Source organism: Hemiscyllium ocellatum, chromosome 10 (genome assembly GCF_020745735.1).
Source record: "Hemiscyllium ocellatum isolate sHemOce1 chromosome 10, sHemOce1.pat.X.cur, whole genome shotgun sequence".
In the NCBI taxonomy this organism is placed as follows: Eukaryota; Metazoa; Chordata; class Chondrichthyes; order Orectolobiformes; family Hemiscylliidae; genus Hemiscyllium; species Hemiscyllium ocellatum.
This window is the reverse complement of record NC_083410.1, coordinates 22,057,105-22,084,029: the sequence shown is the minus strand read 5'-3', so window position 1 is coordinate 22,084,029 and position 26,925 is coordinate 22,057,105. Positions and strand designations below refer to the sequence as shown.

General features: G+C 40.5%; 1 protein-coding gene across 1 annotated transcript in view; it reads left to right on the top strand.

The window, feature by feature from the left end:
* Positions 1–25,619, top strand: part of slc30a6 (solute carrier family 30 member 6) — a 151,721-nt gene extending 126,102 nt beyond the window's left edge. Inside the window, exon 15 of the mRNA XM_060831338.1 lies at positions 20,773–25,619. Coding sequence (XP_060687321.1) covers positions 20,773–21,282 — 510 coding nt within the window. The 3' untranslated portion in view covers positions 21,283–25,619. The remainder of the gene's footprint in view (positions 1–20,772) is intronic.
* The last annotated feature ends 1,306 nt before the right edge of the window (positions 25,620–26,925 follow it).

Below are 26,925 nucleotides of genomic sequence, written 5' to 3'. Positions count from 1 at the left end.
TTCCCTGTAACTCAGTTTTATTGCTGTCTATCTAGAAGAACATTTCCAAGATTAATAACACAGAGATTAAATATCTCCTCATCCCTGTCATAATGGGATGACCTGTATTTCAAAACTTTGCACCCTCTTTCTAGGATACCCTGTGAGGGGAAGCATCCTCACAGCTTTTACCCTGTCAGTGCCCTTCAGAATAAAATATGCTTCAATCAGATCACCTCTTTTTTTTCTAACCCCCCCAATCTAAAGATCCAACTTGCTTAACTTTTCTTCATAGAAGGAATGAACCTGGTGAACTTACTCTGAATTGCCTTCAATTAAGCTCTCTTTAAGTAAGACTTGACTCCCCATTCCCTTTGCAAAACTGGCTTCCTAAATACTTCCTGTTCCTGCATGCTTACCTTTTGTGAATCATGTATCTGTACAGCAACATTTTGCTACTTTTTAGATTTAAGTAAAATTCAGCCCTTTCTTTCTGCTGAACTGAACAATCTCATTTCCTCATATTATACGTCATCTGCCAACTTGATAAATCTATTTCCCTTAGCAGTCTGTTTGTATCCTTCTCAGAACTTGCTATGCTACCTATCCTTAGATCATCAGCAAATTTGACTGTAATGTAAATTGTTCTGTCATCCAAGTCAATAACATAGGTAGTAAATAATTGAGACTCCAACAATAGTTACAGTTTGCCAGTTGAAAATGACATAAGCTAGTATTTCAACTTTGTTTGAGATTTGAGCTGAAATCTCCGTGGCAGTTCCTGATTTACTACAGCAACTTTGGCAAAAGGTCTGTTGGATTGGTGTAAGTAACTACACAATTTGTCCAAGATTCTGATCATCTTTCATTAGTCTTGCAGCAGGGGAGCAGAAGAATCTCCATGGACGGTGCTGCCGTTGTTTTCAGAATAAGACAGTTTTGGGCAGTATTTGGGGAAAGCAGGGAATTCTCTTGGTGTCTGAGTCACCAAACCAACACCATCAGAATGAGGCTGTAACTGACTCTTTCATGCTCTTTCTGCTTTTTTAAAAAAATCATGCCATGATCCAGTTAGTTCAAATCAACAGTAAAACAAGACTTCTTAAATACAATTAGCAATGGAATCCCTTGTTCCATGGAAGTTAACTAAATTACTATACATTTGCTGCAACTGATTTCTTTATTACTATTATGTTTTTAAGCTAATAAAGATAAGGCAAGCAAGCAGTACTTTTTTTTTATTGAGCGAGGAAAACCCATTTGTTTGACTTCAAGCAATATGGTTTAATTTAATATTCTTGTGTATTTTGTCACAAGAGGTAGATTAAGCTCTCTTTAAATAAGACATGACTCCCCATTCCCTTTTAAATTCATTTGGAATTTCGGTGCAGAAGCAATTCTTAATGCACTTTGCATTACTCATGTTAGCATTTTTTAAAAATGCTAAATTGAGATTTATTAAAAACCACTAAAGTGTTAATTTCCTATAACTCATAGCTTTTGACTTCTTGTTTTGTAAATGAGTCACTGTTGCTGATTAAAATTTCCTCTTCCAAATTACATGTCGCTGGAACAGTTCCACATTTTATGCCGTAAGTGTGGTATGGTCATCTGGTGGCAATGTTATGGGCAAGCAATCTGGAGTTCTGGTCTGATGAACCAAAGAAATTATTCAAATCTTATCCTACCATGGCAGTTTGGCAGCTTAAATTCAGTTTTAGATATCTGATATCTTGTTGGTATCAGTGTTGGATTGTTGCTTATTTTTAAGAAACGTTCATGATTCTGTAGGCAAGGAAACTTGCTGTCCTTGACTGTTCTGACCTATTTAGAACTCTGGTGACATGCTCAATTTTGCCTAAGTATTGCCAAAATGACCAAGCAAGCACTCGTTGTATCGGTTCATTACCCATGCCTGGCCCTACACATCAATCACCACCTCACAGTAACTACGAATGAGCAACAACTGCTCATCTTATCAGTAATATTCATATCATGTGATTTGATTGCAGGAAGACAGTGTAATACTATTGTTACCACAATGTTTAACTATTACAGTGTGACATTGCAATCCATCCAAATAGTACTAATCTGGCATTTCATACTGCAGGTTACAAATATGATGATATTGCGAATCTAGTGCATGTACATTTGCAATGGTTGCTTATCACAGACTCTGAAATACTGCAATAAAACATCTCAATGCAGCACTTTATAAGCAGGAGACTAGGATATTCTTGCAATATTACTATATTGCAATTATAAATTATCACATTGCAATACAATAAAAAGAATCCTGTTTTGGAAAGTATCTAAGTAGCCTTTCTTTCCCTTTTTAATTTTTTCTTGGAGGGACTCAAGTGGGAAGGTTATTGATGTGACAAAGAGTTCAAGTTTATACCCACTTAATGAGTTAACACTCGCACAACCTGAAAGTGAATAACCAAATAATTGTACCTGTGGGGAATTTTAGAGAGTTACTTGGATATGTCTGGTCATGTTCTATTACTTGGATACAGTCGCAGTTTCTCAAAATAGAGCCTGTGCAGCGCCAGTTAATACTATCCCAAGTGATCTACTGTAGCTGTGCTTCAGATGGGGAAGTAGATATGCTGTTCTCAGGTGTGTTTAGCACATCAACAACAAATACTCTTGATAATGCATGTTGATGCACTCTAGGGAAGTCCTACACAAACATATATTTTGTTTCCAGCCTTTAAGCAGTGTAGCATTCTAACAAAACGGTGATCTTGTGGGAGCGGGGATCCCTGGTGACTGTGAGGTAAGCGTTTTGTTGGATCGGCACTGCAAAGCAAAATGGTTTTCCATACAGTTGAGTAAAAGTAGGAACAATGACTTTTGATTTGTAGTTCATATTGTATATGACTTTGGCTGCTTAAATAATTTTGTGTAGGAAGCTTATTTGGATACTCTTTTCAAAACTTTGCATGATTGAATGACTGGCATTTCATAAAGTACATGTATGTGTTAATTGTAGGTAGTCTGGGCCTGTCCATTTGGCATTAACTGATAATTTTGGGTTCACTAAAGATGCATGCCAGAATTGCAATATTACACTGTCATAATCTGGAATCAGGGAATCAATCAGAACAGTTTAGTGTTTTACTCAGAGTCATACAGCATAGAAACAGACCGTTCAATTCAACCGGTCCATGCCAAGCATAATCCCAAACTAAACTAGTCCCACCTACCTGTTTCTGGCCATATCCCTCCAAAACATGAAGCTGAAATTCTTCAAACATGGTTTATGAGGCATTGTGTATGCTGGAGAATTTAATAAACAATGCTGGAAGCAACTTTATTAGCCTTGCCATTCCTAAAGACTGTAACTTACATTTGGTGTTGTTCTCTAGAATGCAGAATCCCTTCATTGCAATATTTAAAAATCCTTCATGCAAATTTTTGTTCCTAACATACAAGGACAGTTTGTGAGCCAGGATTATGTCAGGGACCAGTAAAACCATACTAACAGCCTATTGTAAGCATACTTGCATACATTTACACTCACCCACTTTCATCTATTGAACTTTGGTAAGAATGGGGGCTTCCCTCTCTCAGCTGGAGTACCACCACTAATTCGAGCTCTCCTGAGATCAGCCAACTTAGTTGAGGTGAGGAATCAAGATAGACATCAATGTACATCAAAGAAGCAAGCTATTCAACTCAACTAGCCCATGTTAGTGCTTATTGCTGTAAGCAAGCATCCTCCCATGCTCCCCTCCTATACCTTGTTCTTCTGTAATTTTTACATCAGCGCGATCATACAGTTTCATATTTGGATGTCTTATTTCTGACTCTGTCAGTAGTGTCAAAGTTACTGAGACTAAATAAACCAACCTTGTATTAATATAATGCCTTGCATCCACATGATATCTCAATGAATCGGCAACTGATTTGTTGGCTTTGAAACATTGTTCACGCAGAGCTAGAAATCAACATGCAACCTGTTTAACTCAGCAAAACTCAACAACAAAATAACTGAATGAGCAGTTAATTGTTATTTGATGTCGGCTAGGCTAGTGTAAGCATTATTTAGAACTGCGTTATGGTATCTTGTAAAAGCAAAATCATCTTTATGGCCCATTCTTCTTTTATTTGTATTGTGAGGCACATAATTTAAAACTTAGTCTTTAGGGTGGCATGGTGGCTCAATGGTTAGCACTGCTACCTCACAGTGCCAGGGACATGGGTTCAATTTCTGCCTGGGGTGACTGTCTGTGTAGAGTTTGCACATTCTCCCCGTGTCTGCGTGGATTTCTTCTGAGTCCTCTGGTTTCCTCCCATAATCCAAGGTGTGTAGGTCAGGTGAATTAGCCGTGCTAAATTGCCTATAGACTGTCTATAGTGTTAGGTGCATTAGTCAGGGGTCAATATAGGGTAGGGGAATGGGTCTGGGTGGGTTACTCTGTGGAGGGTCAGTATGGACTTATTGAGCCGAAGGGCCTGTTTCCATACTATAGGTAATTTAATCTAATTGAAGTACTGCAGATCAACTCAGAAATTCAGTTCCAAAAAAGAGTCATGTTGGACTCAAGATGCCAACTCTGTTACTATTTCCAAGGATTCTGCCAGACCTGCTGAGTTTCTTTCGCACTTTCAGTTTTTATTATGGCATCTTCTGTCTACTTAAATGGCAGCTACTGTTTAAAAGGTATGCCCTGGTGCCTAGACTCTACCTTTATTGCCCATGTCTAGTTGCTCTTGAGAAGGTGGTATTGGATATTCTTCTTGGAGTGCAGTAGTCTGTATGCTTAAAGTACCCCCAACATTGCAGTTTGTTTGATCAGTTGATGACGCTTATTACCAATCAGTAGTACAGCGGTTTAGTGTTTGAGAATCATCTTAAATTCACATATGGAATTTGGCCGTTGCTGGCTTGACAGGCATTTATTGCCCATCCCTGATTGCTATTGATAAGATGGTGACGAGCCACCTAAAAAAGTCCTTGGGAGCCATTAAGCAGGAAGTTTCAGGATTTTGACCCAGTGACACTGAAAAAGCTATGTTTTATTTCCAAGTCAGTGTGGTGAGTGGCTAGGAGGGGAATTTGCAGATGGTGGTGCTCCTGTGTATCTATGCCCCTGTCCTTCTAGATGATAATGGTTGTGGGTTTGAATGGTGCTAACTTAAGAGTCTTAGTGAATTTCTGCAGTGCATTTTGGGAATGGTGCACAGGTGTGTTGGTGATGGAGGAGTGGATGTTGTGGATGTGGTTCCAATCAAAGTGCTGCTTTGTCCTGGATGGTGTCGAGCTGTTTGAATGCTATTGAAATGTTAGTTGCTACTTGTTAACCCACATCTGAATATTGTCCAGATTTTGCTGCATTTGGTCATGAACTGCTTCAGTATCTGAGGAAATACAAATAATGCTGAACATTACCCAATCATCAGTAGACAGCCCCCCTTCTGACATTATGATGGAGGAAAGGTCATTGATAAAGCAGCTCAAGACGGACACCCTGGTGCCAAAAAAAATCTCCAACTCTCTCATGTCTACTGACTATCAGGATGTGGGAGAATTCAGCAAAGCTATCACAGAATCGTTCCATGGCAAACATCCTGGGGAATATTGATGACTAGAAACTGAACTGGACAAATCATAAACACTGCAATTACATGGTGAGGTCAGTGCCAGGAATTCTATAACAATTAGCTTACCACCTCATTCCTAAATGCTTATTCACCCTCTCCAAGTCCTAAGTCAAGAGTGCAAAGGGATATTCTCCCCTTGCCTGAATGAATACAGTTTCAATGACACTCGAGCTCAACACCATCCAGTATAAAATAGCAGTATAAAATTAATAGGCACTTCACTCACAAGGGAAGAAAAAATAAAACTAGCAAATGAGGCATACTGTTCTGAACCAGTCTTGTATTATTCAAAATAAAGGTCCTGTAAAACCAGAATGTTTATTTCCAAGCATTAAGTTTTTATTTAAGCTGGTGTTTCCTTATGGATTTCAACCACCTTAAGCATTCACACTCCTATGCTGGCACACACTTCTGTCACTCTGTCAACAACAACGTGCAGTGTGGTAACTCATGAAGGTTTTTTTCAGCAGCCAAATCTACGACCCCTTCCACCTTGAATGACAATGATAGCAAATACATGGGAAAGCCACACACCATCTTAACTTGGAGCTAAATCACTGTTCCTTCGCTGTTGATGGATCAAAAATTTAGGACACCCTTTTATTAGTGAGGTGGGTGTAACTAATCCACATGGATTACAAAGCTCTCAAAAGTTGCTTGCCATAACTTCTTGAGGGTAGTTGGGAATGGCGATGACTACTGGCCTACCCATCAACGCAGATCCCATAAACAAATAAAGAACTGTAAAACATCACTGCACAGTTTTCATCTTTAGTTTCCTGTTCATTATTCTGCCTTTCCATTTTGAAACCAATTGAAATGGAAATTGACCACTTTGTGGTTTTACAGAGTTTTAATAACTTAATCAAGATTAAAAATACTTTGAAGAATTCTGTAAACTTCATTATAAATTTTAATTGTATGGTATTATGTTACTCTAAGGTGCTCTCTTTCGTAATATCTGAAGCCTGAAGTCCTAATCAGCTGTTTGATCTTTGATTAGAAATAAATGGGTACAAATATTCCAAAACAATGGCTGTCAAATTGATATCAAATCCTAAATGTTTTTCATTTTATAGACAAAGGAAATACTTTTTCGCCTTAATTGTGCAGCAAGTTTAGGATCCAATGCAAAAGTGGCAATGAGACCAGATTGGATTAAACATCATTCTTTCTAAAACCAGATCCAACAGAACTATCATTTGTTCAGACAAATAACTGCTTATTAGCTCACTTACAAAAGCAGCTGCATACTAAAAGGCACGACATTTGAGAAGCAGCATCTTGTCTCCAAGCCATTGTCACCTGGTCGTGTGAAATGCTTTTTGCGTGATATGTATGGAGAATTTAATTCAACATTCTCAGGTTTTTAAACAAATTCGTGGTTTAAAATTGTGGTTTACCTGAAAGTACTCTTTGAAAAGCAATTCATATTTTGTCTCCTTCATAACCATTGTCCCCAGTGTATTTTTAATTTAATCTTCCCAGTGACTTTAGTCCATTTAAAGCCTCTTCCACTTAATGCTTGTACCTCAAAGTATTCTTTATGGCTTGACACCTCTATTGCTTATGTAGAACGTAATGACACGGAATAACTGCAAGGCAGTAATCTGATAGGCAATATTTTATAAATCATGAGAACTAAACTCATCAGGCATCTAAATTCTTGAGATGAAATTACATCCTCAAAATCAATCCACAGTATTTGCTAGTCTGTTAATATCTTAGTTGAATTTTTAAAATTCAGTTTTCAATAATGTTGAGTAATGAAACACAATTGATTAGCTTGCATAAATGATAGAACCTTCAGAAATAAGATGAAACTTCTGTGTTGGCACAGTAATGCATTGTTTCATTGTCTTTGTGTGTAATCATATATAATGTAAAAGCTTATGTTGCTAACCCGTGACTTGCAGTATTGATAGGAGTGTGTGTATAATGCATGTCATCATCTATATAAGCTAATGTAATTAACCTATGCCTTAACTGGGATTGCAAAATGAAATAAATTGTTGAAAAATGTGATTCTACACCTGCAAACATAGCACATTAATCTGTTTGTAAATTACATACTTTTATTCATGTAACTTCATGCAAGCAGTTTTTACTATTTGGGGGGGAAAAAGTAAATGACCATCAGAATGTGTTATCATTTATTAAAATCATTCTTCCCTAGAATACTATAATATTTTTAAAAATCTGTCTGCATGCAGCAAAATCTCTAAAATTTGGGTGGGGCTGAAAGTGACAGGTAATATTCACGCAACACAAGTACCAGGCAATGAGCATCTCCATCAAGAGAAAATGTAGCTTTTTTATAAAGTGTGTTGCTGGAAAAGCACAGCAGATCAAACAGCATCCAAAGAGCAGGAGAATCGATGTTTCGGGCATGAGCCCTTCTTCAGGAATCATCGACGTTTCGGGCATGAGCCTTTCTTCAGGAATCATCTGCTCTTTGGATGCTGCCTGACCTGCTGTGCTTTTCCAGCAACACATTTTCAGCTCTGATCTCCAGCATCTGCAGTCCTCACTTTCTCCCTGAATCCATGACCAACAACATCCATAAATTTAACAGAGCTAGCATATAAGCGCTGTGACAGCAAGAGCCAGTCAGAAGCTGAGAATTACCACCTCCCCTTCCAGAGTCGGTCCACCATGTGCTGAAGATTCATAATTCATTATTGTTTGAGAGTTTGGGTTCTAACTTGAAGAACAATGCACAGCTTTGAGTTGAAATTATATTTTTATTGTGTGTTTAAGAAGGAAAAGGCCTTTTTAAAAGTTTATTTTAGATTTGTTTTGAGTGTACTGCGTTGTCTGGAGATTTGTATTGTTCATACGTAGTTAAATTTTTAAACTCTTGAGGTGAACAGTCCATTGGGGGGTGGGGGCAAAAGAGTAAAAGAATGCTATTGCCTAATGACAGGAGACCAATAACAGTCATAACAATCCAGAAGAAGTTGGCAGTGTGCATTCATTCAGAGATTGCTAACAACAGAGATGTTATTAGTGGTCTAGAAGCAGTCTGGCCTGAAAAGAAGTCCTGAATGCCTTCAATGTCAGTAAGTGAAAAGCCCGTGGAACAGAGGGCTATTGAGGTGTCAGAGAGAAGACATGCTTACAAGGCTGTAGGAAACATGAGTTTAAGAAACACATTAAGTGATAATTGAGTCAAGTTAGTGACTTGTTTAAGGGTCTTGAGAAGAGACATTACTAAAGAAAACCGCATAAAGTGAATGTACCAAAAATAAATTTGCCAAAAATAAACCGATTACCACCATGTTTTAATGTGAAGATTTCAACCATTTATAAGGTGGTTGTTGGGGTAAAGTATTAAATATTTATTTCTGCTGTGTAAGAAGATGATTTAAACAGGTCTTAGTATTGTTTGTGTGTTTTTTTTCTTTTTGTGTGGTAGATTTCTACATTATTTTGTTGAACATATGTTAGCAATCTCTTGTTAATATGTTTAGTGACTAACCACCATGGTAAATAAAAAGTAATATTAAACTGATGATCTATTAAGTATAGTTCCACTCTGGGATCTGATTTGTCCAGTTTTGCTATCAGTTGGGATTATAACAACATCCATGAACCACTAATCCCAAATGGAACATCCTCCACTTGCCTGAATGAATGCAGCTCCGACAGCATTCAGTTTTCACATGACCTAGGGCAAAACAGTCTGCTTGGTCAGCATGCTTTCCACAAGTTTAAAAATGTACATCATACATAACTGATGCATAGTGGCAACAGTGTTTACTATCCACAAGATGTCCTGTAGCAAATCACGTAGACTGCTTCAGCAGCACTTTCCATGTGTGTGGCTCCTACCAACTTGAAGATCAAGGACAGCAAATGTTTGGGAACACCTACAATTTCCCCTCCAAGCTACATAACACTTTGACTTGGAACAATATAATTTCTGTTCCCCTTAGAATGCACACAATATCTTGCTTGACCATCATATTTTGTGTGGATTGATCATTTGTTAGGTGGTGCGAAGAGGGAGGATATAGTTTCTGGCCACTATTTTCCAACCTGTTTTTTTCTTTCAAATCTTGGAAGGGAGAGTCGAAGTTAACACTTTGCATGCTCTTTTGGAAATTGGAAATCCATACAGATTTTAAGGCAGTCACCTAGCCTGATCAGGAGGACATTCATAGGACACATTAAGGAAGAGACCCTTCAGCCCATTGAGTTTGTACTGCCAAACTAGTCCCACTTTCCAGTACAAGGCCCTAACTTTTGGCCCTATTATGACCTTTCAAATGCTCATCCAAATACCCTTTAAAGGTAATGAGGTTACTTATCTCTACTACCCTCCCAGGCCATGCATTTCAGACTCTCCCCAGCTGGGCGAAAACTTTTTCCTCAAATCTCCTCTAAATCTCTTGCCTTCCCACCTAGAAATATGACACTTGTTAGTGACCTTTCAGCTAAGCTGCTTTCTATCCATCCTATTCATGACCTTTACAATATTATTCCCCGCTATCAGATTTCCCTCCTCAACCTTCTATACCCTTTAACAAAAAAAGAACTTAAGCTTATCCAGCCTCTTTTCATAATTAAAGATTTCCATCCCAGGCAATATATTGGTGAATCTCCTCTGCATTCCCTCTAATGTAATCACATCCTTCCTATAGTGTAGGGACCAGAACTGCACACTACTCAGCTGTGGCCTAACCAAAGTTCTGTACACTCTGTGATACCTCTCTGCTCTTATAGTCTATGCCTTGACTGATAAAGGCAAATGTCCCGTTTGTCATCTTAGCTACCATATTAAGCTGTCCAGCAACCTTTATGACTTTGTGCACCAGCACCCCAAGATCCCTCAGTTCCTCTGAGCTTCTTCGTATCCTACCATTGAGTACTCACTTGTCCTGTTTCTTCTTCCAAAGTGCATCACCTCATCTTTTGCTGATCGGACAAATCTGTTTGTATCCTCCTGTAACCTAAGACCTTCTTCCTCACTGTCAACCATCCAGCTGATCTTCACATCATCCACTAACCTGCATATCATCCTTCCCACATGCCTGTCTTTATTGTCAAATGTATCCCAAAAAATAAGGGGCACAGCATTGATCCCTTTGGTATGTCATTGGACACTGACCTCCAGTCTCACAAACTAACTTCTGTCTCCTGCCACTAAGTCAATTTTGAGTCTGCAGATTTAGTGACCACCTCAAAATTTGAACCAGATTTGTTAGGCATGACCTCCCTCTGACAAAACCATGCTGACTATCCCTGATCGAATCTTGCCTCTCTAAATGGAGATTAATTCTCCCCTTCAGATTAATTTTCTGTAATAGTTTCCCTACTACTGATGCGCGACTCACTGGTCTGTAATTCCATTGTTTATCTCTACTACCCTTCTTGAAAAGTGGAACCACATTTGCTCCAGTCCTCTGGCACCTACCTTGCGGCCAGAGAAAAATTAAAAATCAAGATCAAGGTCCTGATAACTTCTGCATTTGTCTCCCACTACAGTCTGGGATACAACACAACAGGGCTTAGATATTGGTCCACTTTTAAACCAGCCAAATCGCCAATGCCTCTTCACTCGCTTTAACAATCTTCTTAAGAACCTCGGAGTCCATTTTCCTGTCCCTCTCTCCTCCTCCCAAGTGAAGGCAAATGTCTGGGTACTCATTTAACACTATCAATATCATCTGGCACCAATCGCATGTATCCCCCTACTCTTTCCCTAGTTATTCTCTTTCCCTTTATGTATTTGTATAATATTTTGGGATTCTCTCTAATCTTGCCCACCAGTAGTTTTGCCCATGTTGCCGACCTAATTGCTTTCTTAAGTTCTCCTCAACGTATTCTATAATACAATAGGATTTCTGTTGATTTGTTCTCATTTTAGCTTTTATATGTCTCTCTCTTCCTTTTTTAAGCCAGGTCTCAATCCTTCTCAACGTCAAGGGTTTTCTCTGCTTTTGCTCCTAATTTTGCTGTAAAGGGAACATTTTTGGGCCTGTATCTATTCCAAGTCGTCTTTGGCCAGATCCTTCCTTATTTCAATAAGCTCTGCTTTCGTCTTGTTTCCCCCCCCCCCCCTCCCAATCCAGAGCTGTACTTTTTTTGCAGACCATATTTTAAATTTTCCATTACAAACATAAATCTTATGGTGAACTAGTCTTCATCACAAAATACTGTCCACTGCCCCCTTAAAAAGCAGAATTAGGTCCAGCACAACACCAGACCTTGTTAGCCCTTCTACTTACAGACATTAAAAAGCTCTGTTGAGTGTGTTTCACAAAATCTGCGCCCTCTCAACCCTTTATACTACGATTATTCAAATTAATTATGGGCTAGTTGAAATCCCTAATGTAATTACCTTATTTTATTTTTGCACACCACAATAAATTGTCTATATAGCTGCTTAATTCCTCATTGGCTTTGTGGGCCTATGGTGCAATGGCCTCTTTATTCCGAAGCTCAACCTAAAAAGCCTAATTTGATGGCCCTTCCAAGATATTGTCCCTCATTTCTGCAGTAACTCACTCCTTAATTCATAATGTGACACCACCACCTCTTTTACACCCTCTCCTGTCCTGCCAGAAGGTCCCGTATCTCAGAATGTTGAGTTGCCAGTCTTGCTCTTTCCTCAATCAAGTCTCTGCGATGACAGGAACAGCTCAATTCCACCTGTTGGTCTACAACCTTGACTCATCTGTCTTACCTATAATATTCCTTAGCTCTGAGGAAACCATTGGAAACTGGAACATGATAAAATAGTTGCACGTTTCCATTACTATGGATTTTTGACAACGTGTCATTTGCATTCCTAAAATATAAAATCGTGCTGGTTAGGTTATAGTTCAGATTTTCTATAATTGCATATCTAAAATCCATCATGAGCCACTCTGGTAATGTAATAAAAAGTGCACCAGGATACACTGTCTGGGAGGGTAGTTCAGGAAGCAAACCTCACAACCTTTAAAAAGTACTTGGACGAGCACTTGAAGTGTCATGACATTCAATGCTATGGGCCTAGTGCAGGAAAGTGGGATTAATATATGTAATATATTTATGGCAGTCCAGATATGGGATGAAGGGCCTCTTCAGTACTTTGATTCTATGATTGATAGATTTAAGTCATGTTCTTTCCTCTTGTTAATAAAACTAAATATATGTATCACAAAAAATACGAATGCCTAATAGACCTCTATATAGGTAATCTGACTTAAAATCACTGAAAATGAGTGATTTTAAAAAGTCTGTCAAATACATTGAAACATGTAATACTTTCATTGTATACTATTCAGATTTTTTTGCTCCGTGCAAAGACAGGTGCTTAGCTCAGTGTCTGCTAATGCTTCATACTGAGCTGTTAGCAGTTTCTTTTTGCTAGTTGTGGTTTGCCATTTCCTTCTATTTAGGCACAAGGCAAATGGGTAGATTCCAAGTCTACCTCTGCTACAGTGAAGATCGAGCCCATTCTGTTGCTGTTTTAATGGTCTGAAGTCACCCGACACCAGGTTATAGTCCAACAGGTTTATTTGAAATCACGAGCTTTTGATGTGCTGCTCCTTCATCACGAACAGTGAAGGGAAGCATGTAGGCACAGAATGATAGGCAAAGAAATCAAAAGCTTGTACAACTGGTGTGAGTGGAGTGTCGACAGGCTGAATAATAGGTCTCTTCAGGTGATCAAAAGTGTCAGCAGCTGAAAAGCAAGTGAAGGGATGATCTATGAACCGATTGATTGAAGCAGAGAGATAATTACAAAAAAAAAATAAAAATAAGATTGTGCTGGAGACAAACCAAATGGCTGGAATAACATGACAGGTGTAAGAGTTGCATGTAGTAGGACTAACCATATAATCCAACCCTGTGCAAACTAATTAGGGTAAAGAGATCATAACATGCTATCAAGGTGATGGTGTCAAAACAGGACAGTAAGGAAGGTGTTACAAATATAGAACACTATGATGGAGTTAAATTTGGCACAACGTAAACCCAAAATCACACCTGAGGCAGTCTTCATGAGTACGGAACTTGGCTATCAGTTTCTGTATGGCAATTCTGCTTTTGTGTATCTCAAAGGCTGCCTTGGAGGATATTTACCCAAAGATCAGGTACCATGCACACTCACCAACTGGCCTTCTGGTCAGTTTAATAGTGAACTAAATGTTTGTGATATAAAAACAATTAAAATCATGTAAACTAGTTTCTGTGTAGCTAAGGAATTTATAACAGGTGGAAGAGTTTTCCTGAACCCAAAAGTGAACTGACACACTATTTTCAAAAAGTGTGCCACTGGAAAAGCACAGCAGGTCAAGCAGCAGGAACAGGAAAGTCGATGTTTCGGGCATAAGCCCTCCATCAGGAATGGGGGTTGCAGAGAGATAAATGGGAGAGGGTTGGGGCTAGGGAGAAGGAAGATGCATGGCGATAGGTATGTGAAGGTAGGGTGGTGATGATAGGTCAGAGGGGAAGGTGGAGCAGATAGGTGAGAAGGAAGATGGGCAGGTAGGATAGTTCACGAGGGCGGTGCTGAGTTGGAGGGTTGGATCTGTGAAAAAGTGGGGGTAGGGGAGATGAGGAAACTGGTGAAATCAGCATTGATGCTGTGTGTTTGGAGGATCCCAAGGTGGAAGATGTGGCATTCTTCCTCCAGGCGTCGAGTGGTTAGGGTTTGGCTATGGAGGAGGCCCAAGGCTTGCATGTCCTTGGTGGAGTGGGGAGGGGAGTTGAAGTGGTTGGCCACAGGGCAGTGAGGTTGTTGGGTGCATGTGTCCTTGAGACGGCCTCTGAACCATTCTGCAAGTTGGCATCCTGTCCAATGTAGAGGAGACCATATCGAGAGCAACAGACACAGAGCTGAGGTGCTTGGAGTTGCAGGAAAATCTCTGTCTGATGTGGAAGGACCCTTTGCGGCCTTGGATGGAGGTGAGTGGGGAGGGGTGCAGGATTTATACCTCTTGCGGTGGCAAGGGAAGGTGCCAGGAATGGAGGATGCATTGGTGGGGGGTGTGAACCTAACAAGGGAGTCACAGAGGGAGTGGTCTCTGCAGAATGCTGATAGGGGTGGGGAGGGAAATATATCTCTGGTGATGGGGTCTGTTTGTAGGTAGTGGAAATAGTGGAGGATGATGCATTGTATCTGCAGTTTGTGGGGTGGAAGGTGAGGACCGGGTGGTTCTGCCCTTGTTGTGGTTGGAGGGATGGGGTTCAAGGGCAGAGGTGCAGGAAGTGGAGGAGATGTGCTGGAGGGCATTGTTGACAACGTTGACACTCTGTTTTGATCATCTGGGTATATGGGTAATCTGTGGTTAAGACCTGATTAACTGATTCAAAAGCACAATGTCACTGTTGCCAGAAATCTTAGAATAGAAAATGGTAGAAATATTCAGTTCTGACAACATATGTGCAGAGTGAAATTGAGTTAACATTCCAAATAGTTCTGATAAATGGCCATCAACCTAAAATGTTAACTGCTTATTTCTCCACAGATGCTGCCAGACCCGATGTATGTTTCTAATATTTTCTGTTTTTATTCCTGACTTGATTGAACTGGTCTTGAAGCAGCATAGTTATAAAAAAAATTGCAGAAACTCATGCTTGAGGCTTAACTTGCATTTAAATTGGCCTGATCAGTTTTGTAGGCTCAGCCAATTCCATCTCAGTTGGACTGATTGTGATTGCAATAAATAAGTGGCAGAGTTACCTCTAGCATTTCTAATTTTTTTCCTTGCCGAAATTCAGCACTGTGTTCAAGAACTTCAGATAATCATCTTTCATCTTTGTTTCTGGAGCCTTCAAATATGTCATTTCATGCATCCTTCCATAAGTGTGAATCCTCCCTGTAATCAGCATGCACTGCAATGTCACCCAATCATTACTTTTTTTTTATATAGTTAGTCTTTTATTGTTCAAAAATGTAACATCCAAAGCTGTTATTCCTGGCTATTCAGCATTTAAAATAAAGGCAGACAGAAATACCGTAAGCTCATTCCAATAATGGCCAATAGAAGTACATAAAAGATTGTGCAATCTCTTTGACCATGTCAGATGAGAGTCATCATGGTAACGAAGACAGTAACTAGATTGAAGTTGAAGTTTCCATTGGATTTTAATTTAATCACATGATCTGAGTGCTCCACATTAATATACTGTATTTAATGTGCCCCACTAAGATCGGGATTTAAGGATTACAATAGTGTAAACAACGGTCATTGCTAAAGACTCTTATACTGAACAGCTGGAGCCTTGTTCTGAGGATAGTCATGGATCAGCTGGATAGTTCAGGATTGTTGAACAGGATGATATCAACCGTGGAACAAAATTTGGAACAAGTCCAATATTAAAAGGCTTTTGGCAACTTCAATTAACATCCAGGTCACTGACCAAGATTGTCATTAACACCTAAATATAATTTGTTATACAAATAAGGCATCTTTATGTCACTGCTGTGGACGTATCTGTTGTTTTAAAGCTATTTGGCCAGGTAGAAATGCTGAAAATAATTTTAATATCCATTACTGCTCGGTGGTTTGTTTAATATCTGTCTGTTTATTTTTTTCATTGATTGTATTTATGTAAATACCTTTTATACTCTGGTCAGCGGCAGCACACTTACCCTGGTTACTGAAGGCTGTAAAGTGAAGTCACACTATAGAGCATAGAAATATAGATACAGTTCTCCATTGTTATGCTAAGGAAGTGCTGCACCATTAGAGATGCTGTGCTTTAGGTGGGATTTCATGCCAAAGCACATCTTCCTTATGTAGACATAAAAGATTTTGCAGAACAATTCACTAAATAGTAAGGATGGCCTGTCTTTCGGCCTGATCAATGTCTATACCTAAGCCAAAGTATGTTTGTTTTAAAAATTGTCTTGTCTACTCATTATCATGTAGGTGTTTGTCAGATCATGGCTTTGTGTAGAACCTTGCAATACTCAATTTAGCAACTGTATTCGCTGCTCACAATGTTGTCTGCTCTACGTTGGGGAGAGAAAATGCAGACTGGGCAACAGCTTTACATTCTGTCCGCATAAATGGCCCTGAACTTCCTGTTGCCTACCACTTCAACATGCCACTGTATTCCCTGGCCACTGTCTTTGTCTCAGGCTTGCTGCAGTGCTCCAGCAAAGTCAGTGCAAGCACATTTTCTGCCTGGGGATGCTTCAGAACTCAGTGTCAAGTTCCAAGATTTTAGGGCCTAAGCATCTTCTCTCATGCCCTTAACCTAACCCCCACACACCAGAGTTGTGTATCACCAAAAACAACTCATTCGTAGCCACTAATTGGCCCATTTGCAGCTATTGATTTCCCAGGCTGACCTTTACCCACTCCTTTATCTGCCCAACTGTTTTTATCTCTCTCTCTCTCTCTCTCTCTCTAGGCTCTATCGCCATCCATCATTTACCCCTCCCTGCTCCCTCCACACCATCTTTAGCGTATGTACCAAACTTTTCCTAGCTGAAATCAGTTCTGAAGAAAGGTCACTAGAACTGAAGCATTAACTCTGCTTTCTCTCTACAGATGCTGCAGACCTGCTGAGTTCTTAGAATTCATAGAATCCCTGTTGTGTGGAAAGAGGCCATTAGACCAATCAAGTCCACACTGCCCCTCCAAAGATCAACCCACCTAGCCTGCACATCCCTGGACATTCCGGGGTAATTTGGCATGGCCAATCTACCTAACCTGCATGTCTTTATCCTGTGGGAGGAAACCGGTGCACCTAGAGGAAATCCATGCAGAACCAGGGAGAACATGCCAGCTCAATGCAGACAGTCGTCTGAGCTTGGAATCAAACTTGGTCTCTGGCTGTGAGGCAGCAGTGCTCACCGCTGAGCCACTGTGCTACTCAGCAACTGTTTTTCCAGCAATTTCTGTTTGTGGTACTAAGAAATCAAAATTGTTGTGCACAGTCCTACAATGTTGGCAACAGGGAGGAGTTTGTCTTTTATTACACTATTACCTTATTGTGATATCAAATTTATTTTACTCTCTCTTCAGACTTTGTTGAAGTCTGCTGATTCCTACTGTGCTTATGATGTTGTTAGCTCACAAAACAAGTGTTTGGATAGTAAGCATTCTTCAATAAAGGCCCATTGGGTTGCTTAGAACTATACTACTGAAAATGTGTTGCTGGTTAAAGCACAGCAGGTTAGGCAGCATCTCAGGAATAGGGAATTCGACGTTTCGAGCATAAGCCCTTCATCAGGAATGAGAGTAGCCAAGCAGGCTAAGATAAAAGGTAGGGAGGAGGGACTTGGGGGAGGGGTGATGGAGGTGGGATAGGTGGAAGGAGGTCAAGGTGAGGGTGATAGGCCGGAGTGGGGTGGGGGCGGAGAGGTCAGTAAGGAGATTGCAGGTTAGGAGGGCGGTGCTGAGTTGAGGGAACCGACTGAGACAAGGTGGGGGGAGGGGAAATGAGGAAACTGGAGAAATCTGAATTCATACCTTGTGGTTGGAGGGTTCCCAGGCGGAAGATGAGGCGCTCCTCCTCCAGCCATCGTGTTGTTATGTTCTGCCGGTGGAGGAGTCCAAGGACCTGCATGTCCTCGGTGGAGTGGGAGGGAGAGTTAAAGTGTTGAACCACGGGGTGGTTGGGTTGGTTGGTCCGGGCGGCCCAGAGGTGTTCTCTGAAGCGTTCCGCAAGTAAGCGGCCTGTCTCCCCAATATAGAGGAGGCCACATCGGGTGCAGCGGATGCAATAGATGATGTGTGTGGAGGTACAGGTGAACTTGTGGCGGATATGGAAGGATCCCTTGGGGCCTTGGAGGGAAGTGAGTGTGGAGGTGTGGGCGCAAGTTTTACATTTCCTGCGGTTGCAGGGGAAGGTGCCGGGGGTGGAGGTTGGGTTGATGGGGGGTGTGGATCTGACGAGGGAGTCACGAAGGGAGTGGTCCTTGCGGAACGCTGATGGGGAGGGGAGGGAAATACATCCTTGGTGGTGGAGTCCGTTTGGAGGTGGCGGAAATGACGGCGGATGATACGTTGTATGCGGAGGTTGCTGGGGTGGTAGGTGAGAACCAATGGGGTTCTGTCTTGGTGGCGGTTGGAGGAGCGGGGCTCAAGGGCGGAGGAGCGGGAAGTGGAGGAGATGCGGTGGAGGGCATCGTCAATCACGTCTGGGGGGAATCTGCGGTCCTTGAAGAAGGAGGCCATCTGGGCTGTGCGGTGTTGGAACTGGTCCTCCTGGGAGCAGATGCGGCGGAGACGAAGGAATTGGGAATATGGGATGGAGTTTTTGCAGGGGGCAGGGTGGGAGGAGGTGTAGTCCAGGTAGCTGTGGGAGTCAGTCGGTTTATAGTAGATGTCTGTGTTGAGTCGGTCGCCCGAGATAGAGATGGAAAGGTCTAGGAAGGGGAGGGAGGAGTCTGAGACAGTCCAGGTGAATTTCAGGTCGGGATGGAAGGTGTTAGTAAAGTTGATGAACTGTTCAACCTCCTCGTGGGAGCACGAGGAGGAAAAGGTGGGGGGTGGTGCCAGTGTAGTTGCGGAAGATGGACTGTTCCACATATCCTACGAAGAGGCAGGCATAGCTGGGGCCCATGCGGGTGCCCATGGCAACTCCTTTAGTTTGGAGGAAGTGGGAGGATTGAAAAGTGAAGTTATTCAGGGTGAGGACCAGTTCAGTCAGTCGAAGGAGGGTGTCAGTGGAAGGGTACTGGTTGGTGCGGCGGGAAAGGAAGAAGCGGAGGGCTTTGAGTCCTTCGTGATGGGGGATGGAGGTGTACAGGGACTGGATGTCCATAGTGAAAATAAGGCGTTGGGGACCGGGGAAGCGAAAATCCTGGAGGAGGTGGAGGGCGTGGGTGGTGTCCCGAACGTAGGTGGGGAGTTCTTGGACTAAAGGGGACAGGACCGTGTCGAGGTATTGGGAGATGAGTTCGGTGGGGCAGGAGCAGGCTGAGACAATGGGTCGGCCGGGGCAGGCAGGTTTGCGGATTTTGGGCAGGAGGTAGAAACGGGCAGTGCGGGGTTGTGGGACTATGAGGTTGGAGGCGGTGGATGGGAGATCCCCTGAGGCTGCCTAACCTGCTGTGCTTTAACCAGCAACACATTTTCAGCTGTGATCTCTAGCATCTGCAGACCTCATTTTTTACTAGAACTATACTACACAAAGCTGAAGCTGTGCCTGATCAATGACAGCAACCTGTCACATTTCTATGTAGATTTAGTAATCAATCACTTAAAAATGACTTGTTAGGTGCACATTTTGCCACAAAAATCTAAATCTGAAGCTCCTTGCTTAAATCTGTTGAAGTGACTTCCAAAGCAATTCAGTTAAAAGTCTGAGTTGTAGAATTTGTTATGCAGGTTTTCACCGTTAAATTCTTCCCCTTTACCCATTGCTTCCAGCCCCAGCCCCAGCCCCATAACTGTCCACTTTCTTCGGGTGGCTAAAAATTCCAAGTACCTCTGGCAGAACATGGGTGACACGGGTCTTTGATTCTCATAGATTTCTCTGGTCAACTTTTAAAGGAGTATTGTTTCCAATCTATCTTTTTAAGCTGACCTGATTATTCAATCTTACATAAGGAAAGATTGAGCCCTAAACTGCAGTATAATAATTCACATCCAAGTACAAAATAGAAGGTCTCTAACTGCTGAGCAAAATCTGATTGGCAGTAACTGATTGGTTTCTGTTACAAGTCCCTCAATTTTTTGCCTTTAATATTTATGACAACCAACCAAGGGAAGCATTTTAAACCTAAAATTGGAATAATGAGGAATAATAAATATGCAGCACTACCTGTGTCTTATTTTCAAATTCAGGCACAAACTGACGTCTTTAGAAAATTGACACATTAAGGACCTGCTAAAGATATTCAGTGTACAAAATAGCAAGGCTATTCTACCAAGCTAATTCAATCTGAATGACTAATGATGTTTCCTCAGGAATGAGGCACAGTTTTCTGTGTGCTGATTTTGTTGTCTATCCTCCATAACTTTTAAATGGGTTTTGAAAAGATGAGACGCACTGCATAAGAAGTAATTCTGCGTATTTAAGCAAAAATAGGCAATGCTGGAAATGGCTTATAAGATGTAAAGGTGGTTAATGTATTGAATGGGACTTTTATTAATTGATTGCAAGGTTTTACCAGAAATCTCCGTTCCTTCAGATCCTGATTGAACTTTTAAAAGATTTGAGTTTTCTCATTAGATTTGGAACATACTTTTAAAAAGGTTTTGCTTTTATCCTCTTTAGGCTGGCTCTGTACACGTCCGGATCAGGAGAGATGCAAATGAACAGTTGGTGCTGGCCCATGTGACCAACCGCCTATCCACACTTGTTAAAACTTTAACTGTTCAGATATTTAAGGACGATTGGGTTCGACCGTTACTGGTTACAGGATCAGTCCCAAGCAATATACTGAATCCCTTGGACCATGCCAATATTGCACCAGTTCCAGCTGTCAAACCTATGGATGATATGAACCCAATCACCTCTACCCCAGCAAAACCATCCAGTCCTCCTCCTGAATTTTCCTTCAACACACCAGGCAAGAACATCAACCCAGTCCTCCTACCAACTGCCCCACCAACTAGACCTTATGGCTTAGGTCTCAATTATGGAATTGTTTCATATGGAGGTGCTCCCCATAGCATTGGGAGACCTGCAACAGGAATGACTCAGGGATTCAGAACTGGATTGTTTAATATTCCGAATAGATATGGAACAGGCACTCAAGGTCATCTTAACCAGTTCAGGTCATAAGTACATTGCAGTGGTGCATGATGCAAAGGTATGCTTCAAGTTAGTTCCTCTTAAATTAAAATTTTTAGGTGAGGAACTCTTTTTTTTTACATTGGGGATCATATAGGTTTGTGTTATTACCTCCATAGATTAGGTGAGATCATTTCTGTCATATTTTATGTTCTTAATATTTTTGCTTAAAATTGTGCATTTACAAACTCCAAATATATGTGGAATGTGTTACACTAAAAAAAGGTTATTTGCTTTCTGAAATATTAATGTATTCTTTTCAAAGTGCTTAGAAAAAAAAAGTACTTTGCCAAGGATGGTCTAGAGATTCCCTAAAGTACGTCTCCATATATTTGACCATCAGACTATGAAAGATAGTGTCCTACTGACAAATTAATGGACCTCTTCTCTTGATTTAATGCTTCTAATTAAATAAAATTTCTGACATTTGAGGAACTGTGGTCCATGAGCAAGTATCGTGGACTCGATATCACTGGGGGACGTTTTAATTGTTCAGGTGACCTCATCGAGTAATGTAAATGCCTTTTTGAAGCACTGCAGCAACTCGATCAATGACTCCGCTTGTGATGCCTGTTTCAAAGTTTGCAGATCCATTTCATATGTACTGTAATGAGCATTGCAAGGCTTTAACATTTACAGTGCCAATGAAATTTAACCCATTTGAAGAAATGAATATGACATATTAATTCACACAGGAAAATAACAATCTTATTACCAATTTTTGGTCTGTCACTTACAGCCTTTATCTAGTTCTCAAGAAAGGACGTGATTATTGCTTTCAGTGTTAATGAAGTTTAAAGTTACATATACTTGCTTTGGAGGCAAACCAGCCATCCATTTGGGTGAATAGATTGACTTCGCTTTAAGGGAAGGTTGGTCTATGTAGCTCTGTTTCTGAACCCAGGGTATCCATGCATTATGTGCAAAAGTTCCTTCAGGTATTCAAGTATAATTAGTCAGTTTTGATTTTGCTGTCTGGTTATATTCATTATAAGTACGGGACTGTCACTGTAAATATCTCTTAGATAAACCTGCATTCCTGTGTTATGAGAAATAAACTGTATAAACTGTATAGATGATCATTTTGTTCAGGGCTTTTCTAGAGAAATATACATGAAAATATTTTGTATTTAAATACTATTGCTATAACAGCTCTTATTATAAATATATACTGTTGCTTTCACTATTAATATAGATATGTGGTATATTTGTCACCAAAATGTACAAAGCCAGATATTTCTCAAAAACAATGCTGATTCAGTTATAACTGAAGCATGGTAAAGATTGTATGTTTGTTATGTGTTACTGTTATATTGATCAGTAAAGTGAAAACTCAAACTAAAAGCTGTGTAATGAGCAGCAGTAGTTTTGTGTTGATATGATTCATGCTGTATTAAAATGAGATTTTTAAAAGTAATATTTAAATTTGCAATAAAATATTAGCATTATTTTAAAATGAGCCAAAGTATTTTTTTGAGAATCATTTTGTTTTTATCTTAAAAAGCTCATAGGAATAATGGATTAGATAGAGTTAAGGGCGTTCTTGTCCGAGTATAATTGCCCTCCTCAAATTATAAGTACATTTAGGAGATGGATCTTTTTCAAACTGTGTGGCTAATGACTGACAGTATCCGGGACATTTGTGCCACGTATTCCATAAATATGATAAAATACAACCTCTGGAAGACTTCCCTTTACTAACCATACTTTGTTACTCTGTGGTTTTCAAACTTTTCATCTGGGGATCACCTATCTCTTGTACCCCATTTTTCTCTTGTGATAAAATTCAACTAGAAAAATGTTAATACCACATTCCGGCAGTTGTTCTTTGTTTGCAGCCCACAAATGTTGGAAATCCAATCGCGCAGTTGTGCGCGTCATGTAACGTAATCTTGCTTCAAAAGCTATGCTGGCACTTGTGATGCCTAACAATGTACACACACAGGACCCAGTCTGGTTGTGAAATAGTCTGCACATTGTGATATGAGGGTTTCGACCTGATACCTCAACCATTACTTTAATCAGTTTATGGACCACCTGGTCGATTCTCATGGGCCACGAGTGGTCTGTAAACCACACTTTGAGATCTATTGTTCTAACTGAGGCAAATCATTATCCAAACTACATCCACATCCATATTATTGGCCACTAGTTCGACTACTATAGCATGTCTTTATGGGCTCCAGACTAAAGTATTATAATAATCCTTAACTCCGATTTGTTGAAAACTGCTAAAATATTAAGTCCCATGCGATTATATTCCTCACACTCCCACCCCATTTCAACACCCTTGTTTTGTCCTAAATCCCTTGCTCATTCTCCTCTTTCTCTGTCTCTATCCCTTTCTTGGCCTCAGCTTTGGAGTGCACCAACTGTTTGAAGTTCAAGCATCTTCAGCTTAGGATTTATGAGCGGGAGATAGAACTAAAGACATGGTGTTAAGCTATCTGGATTCTTTGTACCTGTAAGCAGTCACATACTACTTAGGATAGGGTTTTCTGAGTTGGCCTGTGGTCAAGGACGGGAAGGTGTGGCTGTGAGTGAGGCAAGTAAGAAGACACAGAGTGCAAGGGTGTGAGCCTTTTCCAATTTCCAATAAATTTGAGGTTCTCTCAGCCTGTTTGGATGGATGTGCAAACTGACTGCAGTTCAGGAAGTCATTGAAGTGTGAGGAACAACAAGGAGTGTAGTAGCAGTAGACAATAGAGTAGTAAGCAGAAAGATTCAGTTATCTGCAGCAAGGAGGGAAAGTCCAGAAGAATGTGTTGCCTACCCATTCAGAACATTTGGTCAAGGCTGGAAAATAAGTTGGAGTGGAAGACGGAAAAATAAAATCTCAAGGAATGGGAGTACGTATTTACATGGATAGAGGATTGGCTGTTTGGCCAAAGGTAGAATATACATAAGTAGGTCTTTGCCTAATTGGCATGATATGATGAGTGGAATCCTGCAGAATCTGTGCTGGAGCATAACATTTTCAATTCACATCAATGACTTAGACAAGGGAAATGATGACATGGTAGCTAAATTCATGGATATTCATAGATATTTGCCTAATCACTCAACTTAAACATATCATTATGTCTTCTCCTACCTTGAAGTCAAGGTAGGAGAAGACATAATGATATGTTTAAGTTGAGTGATTAGGCAAATATCTAGCAGATAGAGTATAATGGGGCAAGTTATGAAGTTGTTACTTTGGCATGAAGAATAAAAAAAGCAGAGTATTGCTTAAAAACCGATTGACTGCAGAAATCTGAGATACAGAGGGATTTAGGTGCTCTGGTGCATAAGTCATTGTTAAAATGCAAACGTAACATGCTAAGTTAATAGAATTTTTTTTTATTTCAAGGAGAATTGAATATAATTTAAGGGTGTTATGTTTCATTTATGCAGGGTATTGATGAGATCACACCTTGAGTACTGTGTGCAATTTTGGTCTCCTTATTTAAGGAAGGATGAAAATGCATTGGAGGCACTTCAGAAAAAGTCTACTAGATGGATAGCTGGAATGAATGGGTTGTCTTATGATAGATTGGATAGCCTCGACTAGTTTTTGTTGGCGTTTACAAGATTAAGAGGCAACTTCAAAGATATGCAGGTTGGATGGATTGGCAATGGTAAATTGACCATTGTGCAGACTAAGTGGATTATCCATGGGAAATCAGGGTTATGGGTATAGGGTGGGGGAGTGGTTCTGGGTGGGATGTTATTTGGAGGGTCGGTGTGGACTCAACAGGCCAAACCATAAAGACTTTATGATTCTATGACTTCATTGAAGTATATAAGACCCTGAAAAGTCTTGAAAAGATGGATATGAAAAGGATGCTTCCTAGGTGGCTCTGTTTGAAAATGGTGGATAGATTCTTGTTCAGCAGGAGAATCAAAGAGTGTTCAGAGTAGGTGGAAATGATTAATTTGAAACACAAACCAATCAGCCGTGATCTTATTGAATGGCGGAGCAGGCTTGAGGGAATGAATGATCTCCTCCTATTCTTTATATCTCTCTAGCAAAGCCATCAATTTTTTCAGTACTACTCCATAGAACTCTCTCACTAAAACATCCTGCCTTGGAAACATTTCTCTTGAAGCTCATTACGGATCAACTATCCCAACCTATTAGTTGAACATGATAATTAGGACATACCAGACAAATGCATGATAAGGGATGAAACCTAAAGAGGAAAATCAAATGATTCTAGAGGAACACATTGGCTCATTTTTAGCTTATTTTTCAATAAAAGTTTTATTTAACAATGAGTAAATTGAAAATGGTGACAACAGCCCATTTAAAAATGTGTGTGTTGAACAACTGAACAATGTGCTGATAAATAAAGAAGAGTTGTTGAAAAGGCGAGTAGTATTCGAGGTAGAGAAGTCACCAGGTCCAGATGGGATGCATCCTAGATTGTTGGGACAGGTAAAGGAGCAAATTGCAAAGCCACTGACAGAAATTTTCCAGGCCACTCAACACAAAAATAGTTTGGGGATTGGAGGATTGCAAAATATGACACCGTTTTTAAGAAAGTGGCATAGGGTAACAGAAGAAACAACAGCTCTGTCAGCTATTGTGGGAAAAATGATGGAGGCCATATACAGGTTGAGGTAAACATACTCTTGGACAAAAATAAGTTAATACTAGGCAGTCAACATGACTTTGTCAAGGGCAGGTCATGTCTGTCAAATTTAATTGAGCTCTTTGATAAGGTGACACAAGTAGTGGATGATGGTAGTGACAGGGACTTTCAGAAAGCATTTGATTCAGGGCCATATAGCAGGTAGGTTAGCAAATTCGAAATGTTTGTGACTGGTGAGTCCTTGGCAGCATAGATTAGAAGTTGGCTAAAAGATAGAAAAAGAGGGTAAGTAAAGATGGTATTTCTTAGACTGGAGGTGAGTTGAAGTTGGTGTTAGGACCATTGCTTTTTCTGGTTTATCTAACTGATTTAGAGATGGGTATTGAGGACAAAATCTCTAAATTTGCAGATGATACTAAGCTAGGTAGATGCTGAGGTTGATGCTGAGCAACTTCTGAGAGACATTGACAAGTTGGCCAAATGGGCAGAGACCTGGCAGATGAATTTCAATGCAGAGAAGTGTATGGTAATGCAGTTTGGTAGAAGAAACTTGGAGAGACAATACAGGCTCAATGGCATAACTTTGAGGGGAGTGTAGGAGCAGAGGGACCTCAGGGTTCAAATTCATAATTCTTTGAAGATGTCCAAGCAAAGTGAAACAATTGTTAAGAAGACTTTAAAAAAACTTTGGGTTTTTAGATAGAAGCAGGGCGGCACGGTGGCACAGTGGTTAGCACTGCTGCCTCACAGCGCCTGTAGACCCGGGTTCAATTCCCGACTCAGGCGACTGTGTGGAGTTTGCACGTTCTCCCCGTGTCTGCGTGGGTTTCCTCCGGGTGCTCCGGTTTCCTCCCACAGTCACAAAGATGTGCGGGTCAGGTGAATTGGCCAAGCTAAATTGCCCGTAGTGTTAGGTAAGGGGTAAATGTAGGGGTATGGGTGGGTTGCACTTCGGCGGGTTGGTGTGGACTTGTTGGGCCGAAGGGCCTGTTTCCACACTGTAAGTCTAATCATATAGTATACAAGCAAGGAAGTGATGCTATACTTCTACAAATCA